Genomic DNA, 8,284 nt, shown 5'->3' with positions numbered 1-8,284 from the left:
GTGTGTGTGTGTGTGTGCGTGTGTGTGTGTGTGTGTGTGTGTGTGTGTGTGTGTGTGTGTGTGTGTGCGCACATCTGAAGTTGTGCGTATGCATGCGGTCGAGGGCAATTGTAGCAAAACAGAAAGGGACTAGCCATGCAGCTGCGCAGGCATAACAAAGAAAGGGGGCCAGCCGCGCGTGCCAATCCCCAGGCCTCGGTTCCCCCGAGCTCCCCCTCGCACCCTGTCGCAGCGGCACCCGCGGGCCGCCCCGCACGGGCGGCCCCACCCGCAGCGGGTCCTCCCCCCGCCGCTCCCCCGCCCGCCCCTCCGCGCCGGCGCCGGCGCCGCGCCCCTCCGACGCCTCCGGCGCGCGCTTCTCGTTGCGCCCAGCATCGTCGGCGGCGCTCGCCTGGGCGGCCGCCTGTCTGGCGAGGCGGCCGGCGGCGGCGCCGCCTTCCAGGGGCGGCAGGGCGGCTTCCACGACGGAGCAGAGTTCCTCCAGATTCCTGGGGGCGGTGAAAACGGGCGCAAACGCGGGCGGGAAGACGGGCGGGAAGAGGCCCATTTGGAGGGTGTGGAGGGCCGACGTTCGCCGGGTGATTGTATGTGTATGCGTGTGCTTGCTGAAAACGGCCAGGGCGGAGCGGGCGCTTTGAGCTGGCCTCTGTGCGATCAAAGCGTCGCAGAGGCCGGGCACGGCCACACCAAGCGGGAGGGATGCCGGCAAGGCTGACGCGCAGCTGCAGGGCCCGCAAACAGATTCCTGTGCCGAGTTATGGCGGACACACAAGCCACTTCCAGAACTCTGTAACATGCATGGACTAAGGTCCCATGACACGGACGCGCGCGTCCGCGCGTGCACGCACACGCACGCGCACATGCGCGTGCGCACACGAATGCGTGCACACACACACACACACACACACACACACACACACACACACACACACACACACACACACACACACACGATAACACACGTGCGGGCACTCCCATGCGTGCACAGACATGCGTGCACTCACATGCACCCACACACCCGCCCACTCACACGTGCTCACACGCATCACACGCGCGTGCGCCCACCTATACCGCTGCGCCGCCGCGGGGCCCCCCTCTGGATCGTAGTACTTCCTTGCATCCAACTCCATCACAGCAGGCTCCACCCCCTCGGGCCGCGACGCTGCCAGCGTCACCACCAGCGCGCCGCCGCCCATGACCAGGCCTTTCAGCAGCAGCAGCCGCGCGCGCGTGTGGGCGGCCGGTTCGGAGCGGTACAGCAGAGTGTAGCGGTCGTCGGCGGCGTTCCAGCCGCTATCTTGGACCTCTGGGGCGTCGCTCTGGGCACCTGGGTTGATTTTTTGAGTGTTAAGGAGGGGCAGGGGATTTGAGAGCGGAGGGGGCCGCGGGCGGCTCCGAGGAGGGCTTGCTGTGTGGTGTGCGCTTGCGTGGGCGGGCGAATTCGACAAGGGAGGTGCGCGTGCGTGCGAGGGAGCGCAGTGCAGGGGAAGGGCGCGGCGGGCCGCCGCCGCCGCGCGGCTGCAGCGCCCGTCCGGGACACGTGGGGCTGCATGCGCGCCGAGCTGCCCTTCCAATCCGATCGGTGAATGGGTTGGTGGCGTCTCATGCCACGAGGAGGCACAGGGGCCAGAAGGGCCGATCAGGGAGGCGGAAGCAGGGTGCTGCATCGGCACCACCACGCACCTTCAAGCTTGGCAGAGTCGCCGACGCCGACCAAGGCATGGCCGCTGGCCAGGAGCGCTGCGTGCACAGCGTACATGACAGCATCCTCCGCGCCCCTGCGCGTGCATAGGAGCGGGCGGGCGCGTTTGGGGGCGTCGACGCGCGGCGCGGCGCGGGCGCGGAGCTCGGGAGCTCGATGTGGCGCACGCGCGTCCGACAGGGCGGCGCCGCACCTGAACGACTGGGCCCCAGCCCGCACGACGGCTAGTACCGTCGATGCGTATGCTTTCATCCTATCTGATCCAGTATGCGGCGAGTTGGCCTGGTTTGCGAGGTCGAAACGAGAGAGATCTCGGAGTGGGTGCCACGCGTAATGAACTCCGGAGCTCTGGAGATTTCGCTACTGAAAATTTTGCTGGTCTCGATACGCCTGCATACGCGCTGCACGCATACAGACGCCAACGCCGTCACCTGATGACACTGCTCTCATGCTCCTGGCCGCCGCATGCCGCCCTGGTGCCCTCTTCATGTGCACCAGCAACCCGGCCAGACTTGAGAGGGGAAATGTTAACTTTAGATCAAGTCACAGCTTGGTCGCTAGCAGGCCGTTCGCGAAGCCCCAACCCCAACAGCGAGGGTTTGGCAGCGTTGTAATTAGTACGTAGCGAGGTGATGGTGCAGCCTGGCGGCGGCGCCATTATGCACCGCAGCGGAGCGCCCCTGCACGCCCACCCTCGTTCCACGGAGCCCCGTTGCCGGACCGCACTAGCGCGGCGCCGCCGCCGCTGCTGCGGCGGCGTCACGTGCAGCGGCCCAGAAGGCCCCGCCGCGCAGCATCGAGCCACGCGCGTGCAGCATGGGCAGGCGTCTCTTTGGGCCGCGGCGCCTGCGCTCGTCGCGCTGCCTTTGCCACGCGCACGGGGCTCCTTGTTCAGGACTGCAAGGGTTCCGCAGCCTGCCGCTTCTGATGTGCGAAAAGGGAGCAAGCAAAGCAATCGGTTGTGGATAAGTGGCCGGCCAACACATCATGACTGATAATAGGGAGCTGACACAAGGTGGCTGTGACCCGCCTGCGGCGGAGCAGCGCCACCCAGCGCACAGAAAGGCGTGTCGTTGGCAAAAGAATAAGATGAGCTGAAACAGCGTGACACTGTCACGCCGCCGCGGCGGCTCAAAGCCAGAAGGGTAGCGAGCAGTGCGGGAAGACGGCAAAGCAAACACTGCAGCTGTCGCGTTGAACGCGCCGGATCTCGGGCGTGACATCACAAATCAGCCGCCGTGAACGCGGTCGTTGGAAGGAAGCGAGGCATGCCCAGTCGGAGGGCCGCCCCTCGGTCCCGCACCAACAAATGTAACCCCCGCTCCCACATACAAGCCCCCACTGGCGAGAGTTGTGTCTTGGCTCCAGCCGCCGCACGCGCGCCTTTCACGCGCGAGAGCGCCGCGGCTCAACGCAACGCTTGCCGGCGTGAGCGCGCACCCGGGCAGGTGGCCGGGCGAAGCCCCAAACCCTGAACCCTCAGGTCGACGAAAGCAGCGGCGGGGTGCGCTTCTTGGCGGGCGCGACCGGGATGCCGTTCGCATCCACGGCCGGGCCCTCCTGCGGCTCCGAGCCCACCTGGATTCAGAAGACAGGGGGGGGGGGCAGCGAGTGAGGGGCGGGTGAGGGGGGGTGAAGGGGCCTCGGGGAGGCGCGAGGTGGCGGCGGCCTGCGCGGCCAGGCTGGGTGACTGGAGGTTTGCTGGGCCCAAATCCTGAGCCTGAGCCCACACATGGGTGCGCAGCGTGGTGAGTAGGACGATTGGCTCTTTGGGGCCGAGCCCCATGAATCACAACACAAGCGTCACCTGACCAAGCCAATGCCTGACACCCCACATTGTCCATGTGTGCACGCGGGCACACACACGCGCGCACACACACAAACACACACACACACACACACACACAAGCACACACAAGCACACACAAGCACATCCACACACATATGTACACTCTCACTCTCTTTCTCACGCCACCGCATCGTCATCGGACAGGGGAATGCACACACGCGCTCCATGACTCACCGTCATAAAATCCGTCACCGCCGACGGTGGAACCGCGCCGCTGACGATGCGGTTGACTGTCGTAAACAGAGGGTAGTCCGCTTCCCAATCCCTGGGGGTTTGGTCAGCCGGGTGCGTGGGGCAAGGGGGTGTGCGGCCGTGTGTGGGTGCAGGACACGGATTCCAGGGTGATGACATGGCGGTTAGGGGCGTTACCCCTTTTGGGAGCCAGGGTCTCTCCCCTCGCTGCTGGAAAAGCGTGATGTAATGTAATGTAATGATGACATAGCAGGGTGGATGTGAGGGACCACCGGGACCCGTCGACCCGGGACTGCGTACGTGTGCCCGCTGGGCCCAGGCGAGACGGGTGTAAGTCGGTCACAAGTAGCGACTCCAACGGCCCCATGCGATCGCCACGCCGCTTATGGAACACACTCAGGGACCTTGCTCGTGGGTGCGACACGGGGCATGACATCACCCAAACGTGATCTCATGCGGCCACAAATGACCCCTCCTTGACTCAGTGTTTCAAGACGTGTCAACCCTACCCACCTGGCCTTGAGAATTTCCTGCACCTCGTTGCTGGTCAGCACCCCCTGCAGCTTCTGCCCATTCAGCAGCTCCGCCTCCAGCGCATCAAACGACTTGGGCGCGCCCGCCTGCGGGAATTCAAACGCGGTTCGCGACAGACCGTCAGATAAGACACGGGTCGACCCGGGCATGAGGCGTGGCGCCAGGTTGCAGGTGCCTTGTGATGTGGCGGCTGTGGGTGCACAGAATATAATGCAGATGCGCGTCAACTCAACTCAACTGCATCCTTCCTTCACTCCACTCCACTCGCCGCCACCCCAACCCACGCGCGCACGTGGGGCCCCACCCGCTTGTGCACACAAGCATGCGCACAAAAGCCCCCAGACGAGCATGCACGCAAGCCACTCCCAACAGGATCCTCGTCACACCGGCTGTCCTTTGTCACAACCGATCCCACAGCAGTTCAAGCCATCCTGCTGGCTTCAGGGTTGACTCTCTCGCCACCACCAAGCTGAGCAAAGCAGAGCCCCTGTGGTTTCATGTGTGCGCCCCGCCCACCATGGCGGCCTTGGTGAAGGCCTCGGCCACGAGGCGGTTGCGGCCGCCGTAGCAGGTGGCTATGAGGTCCGCCATGCCGCAGGGCTCAAAGAACGTCTCATCGCGGATCGTAGGGTACAGGGCCTGCAGGGTTTAGGGGTTCCACAGGGTTCAGGGTCGAAGGTGCAAGGTAGAACGATTTGGCAAGGAGAGGAATTGCAGGGGCCTGGGCCCGCCATATGGGGGCCATCGGAGTCAGCTGGCACGCGAGGCAGCCGGGGCAGCCGCCAACTCCAGCGCCATCTTGCCGCCTCAAAGGACTGCGCCGACGCGCGTCACGGCCGCGCAGCTGAACACCCGCGCCCTCCGCCCGCAGTCGGCCGCCCTTTGACCAGAGGCGGTGCTTGGGGGCCTGGCGCTGCAAGGCCCCCTGCTCCACTCCAGTTGCGCGGCATGCACTCCCGCCCCCTGGACCCTGCCGCACCCTTTGATGCCGCGCCCGTGCATTCCTGCGCTCGAGCGGGCCTGGGAATAACCCTGAACCCTCAAACCACCCGACCTTTGAGAAGGCCCTCATCTCGATCAGCCCCTGCCGCATGATGGTGGCCTTTGAGTTGGGACCCAGGCCCAGGCCGTCCACGAAGCCGGCGGCCAGGGCCACTATGTTCTTGAGGGTGCCACACATTTCAGCGCCAGCCTGGGAGGGCGAGGTTGAGGGGGTGAGGTTTTGAGGGTTTTAAGGAGGAGAGCATTTGAGGAGTGGGGTATGCGTGTGCACGATGATCGCGTCTTCATGTACCCGCGCATGTGTGAATGTATCTGTACATACGAGTGTATGTTTGTGTGTATGTGTGTGTGTGTGGGGGGGAGGGGTTCTGTGAGAGTAATGAGAGAGAGAGAAAATGTGTGTGTGCGTGCGTGCGTGCGTGCGTGCAAGTGTGTGTGTATGCGCGCGCGCGTGTGTGTGTGTGTGTGCGCGTGTGTGTGTGTGTGTGTGTGTGTGTGTGGGTGTGTGTGCACGCGCATCTCAGGCGCGCCCGTGAGTGGCTGTTTGCAAAGCCTGTCCCGCGGAGGGCGTCGACTCACGACACACCGCAACGGCACGTACGCGCCCCCGCCGGCCACCCAGAATATCCCCTCTCTCCCCGACCGTGCGCACACCCTGCCTGGCAGCGTCTGGCAGGCTGTTCTAGCACTCCTACACGCTTCGCACGACTCCCTGGAGTCCTTTGGGCTACCGAGGTTTGGGTCAAACTAATCGCGCCACCCACCACGTCTGGCAGGAGGGATATTCTGAAGTACTTGGTCTGGAAGAGCTTCTTGAGCACCAGGGCGTTCTCCAGGCTGGCAAAACCAATGACGGCCTCCGACAGCTGGCCAGGGGAGCAAGTGCGTGCGTGCGTGCGTGCGTGTGTGTGCGTGTGTGTGTGAGAGAGAGAGAGGGAGAGAGGGAGTTTGTGTGTGTGGAAGGGCGCGTGTGTTTGTTAAGTGCCCATGGACACGCACGAGCACCACATCACACGTAATGTGCGCGAAGGACAGCGGCAGTCGACAAAAATCCAGCGGCATTGAACAGCTGCTCAGCGGAATACGACACTGCGCGCGGTCAAGGCCCCCCTCCCGGCTGTACCACCCCCCTGCGCCTTGCCTGCTCAGCGCCGATGTCTTTGGCGATGTTGGCCCCCATCAGCACGCTGCAGTCGATATTCAGGTACTTTGACACCTGGTCCAGGATTGCATTATTTGGGGGGGGGGCGGTTTTGAGTGTGAAAGCTTGCAGGTTTGGATCATTGGGAAGGGAAGGGGAGCGCAGTTTTGCGTGTGGGTGCTTGACCCCTTGGTTCAGGTTGGGATTAATCGGGTGGCCACCTCACGGGAGTGCGAGCGCAGTTTGAGATTTGAGTCAAGTTCGGTTTGGGTGGGGTGGGGGCAGCGTGGGGGATAGGCTCCCAGGTGAGAGTGTTTAGCGCGATTTATTGTGGCGGGAATGTGGGGTGTATGTGCGTGGCATAACGATATTGACCCGAGACATGCAGGCTTGCCTCGGACTGTTGTGTTGCGCAGATGCTGCGCCCACCTGCATGGGCCCCGGGGCCCTTCATTTGCACACGCCGAACGACCGACAAAACAGACCTGTTGGATGGCAACCCTGCCCCATTGCACCCGCCCCCCGCCACTTCTCCACCCCTTGCGCACCATCTGGCTGATCAGCTGCGGGCCGTCGGTGCGCACGCGCATGCCCTGAAAGATGGCGGTTGGTATCGAAAGAGAGAGAATCGATCAGATGATTCCATCGCCAAAACGTATGCCAAGGCAGATGCAGCAGAACCTGCGGGCGTGCAGAGATTGTGTCGCCACACCGCGCCCTCTGCCGGCGTTCTTGCTCACGGCCCTCGGCTCCTAGGGTTGGGGCACCCAAAGCAGCCGTTTCGACTGCAATCGTCGGTCCCGAGGTCCGCGTGGCGCGGCAGCCCCCTCATCGTCGGCGGGAATCGGCCTGAAAGTTGGCCTGGCCTCAAGGGGCCCTCCAATCATGACATCACATGAGGTCAGCATACCCTACTCCGCGCGGGGGGGAGGGGGGGGACCACATCCCCTTTGTCGCACCTTTGTGAGAGACACTGCGATGGCGTCGCGCTTGATCTTGCCAATGAGCTGCTTGCAGATCCCGCGCATGAACTGGCGATCAAATGGGATTCAGCGGCGGACCAAGGGTATCAAGAGTGTGGGGTCAACATGGTGAAACTAGCGTAGGGTGGCTATCAAACATACCGCAAAAAACCAGCATTATTTGGAAAACAACGCAACGCCGATCATGGGCCCTGCCAGAGTGGAGCGCGCCCGCGAGTTTTCTGGGGCGTGGCTCCATCTGAGGGACGGGGCCTTCAAGCCCGTGCACGATCATGCGGCTGCCTGGCAGCTGCCGAGCAGCTTCTCGCCTGGTGCGGCGCGCAGAAGACGATGATGTCAGCGTCCCTCACTGTGCTCTCCAGGTCGGGGTCTGCCACCACGTTGGTGCCTTCAGAGTTTGGGGTGGTGGCGGTTAGGGAGTGATGAGGCAGCCATATGCGTGGTGATTGGGGATGTATGACGGGCAAGATGTTGTTGCACCAAAATATGGAATGTTCATAGGCAGGTGGTGACGCGGTGGCTTGTTGGGGTGATCGGGTAGAGGGGAGGGGGACGGGCTGGGGTTGGGGTTGAGAAAAGGAGTGGAGCACGCCTGGGCCCACTTCCCACCGACCATGGCGTCAGATCCGTCTCCCAGCGCCCCCAACGCCCTCCCCCTCCCAGACACGCAAACGCCCCAAGCGCTTCCTTGCGCCCCTCCCCGCCCCTGCCGGTCGCGTGACCCCCACAACCCAGGCCGCGGCAGCGGCACAGCCGCGTGGACCAACAGCCGTCTTGGCGGCTGCTCACCCAGCTGGACCCCTGGCAGGTACTTGGGGTTGGTGTGCTCCTCATTGATCACCTCCGTCAGCTTGCGGCCCTGGGGTGGGGGTGGGGGTGGG

The 8,284-nt window shown here is 63.8% G+C and overlaps 2 protein-coding genes across 2 annotated transcripts; both read right to left on the bottom strand.

Moving 5' to 3' along the window:
- Positions 1-129: 129 nt before the first annotated feature.
- MNEG_1161 (hypothetical protein) lies at positions 130-1,954 on the bottom strand (the record flags this gene model as incomplete). The annotated part of the gene is made up of 5 exons (XM_014050352.1): positions 130-141; positions 269-488; positions 1,066-1,327; positions 1,684-1,778; positions 1,896-1,954. 5 exons carry the CDS (start codon positions 1,952-1,954, stop codon positions 130-132), a joined length of 648 nt encoding a protein of 215 aa, XP_013905806.1.
- Positions 1,955-3,181: 1,227 nt separating this feature from the next.
- Positions 3,182-7,448, bottom strand: MNEG_1160 (glycerol-3-phosphate dehydrogenase(NAD+); the record flags this gene model as incomplete). The annotated part of the gene is made up of 9 exons (XM_014050351.1): positions 3,182-3,280; positions 3,726-3,816; positions 4,257-4,363; positions 4,794-4,916; positions 5,332-5,469; positions 6,044-6,145; positions 6,403-6,495; positions 6,969-7,013; positions 7,380-7,448. 9 exons carry the CDS (start codon positions 7,446-7,448, stop codon positions 3,182-3,184), a joined length of 867 nt encoding a protein of 288 aa, XP_013905805.1.
- Between the last annotated feature and the right edge of the window lie 836 nt (positions 7,449-8,284).

Source organism: Monoraphidium neglectum (genome assembly GCF_000611645.1).
Source record: "Monoraphidium neglectum strain SAG 48.87 unplaced genomic scaffold scaffold00111, whole genome shotgun sequence".
Classification (NCBI taxonomy): domain Eukaryota; kingdom Viridiplantae; phylum Chlorophyta; class Chlorophyceae; order Sphaeropleales; family Selenastraceae; genus Monoraphidium; species Monoraphidium neglectum.
Note: the sequence above shows the minus strand (reverse complement) of the source record. Positions and strands in the feature narration are given on the sequence as shown.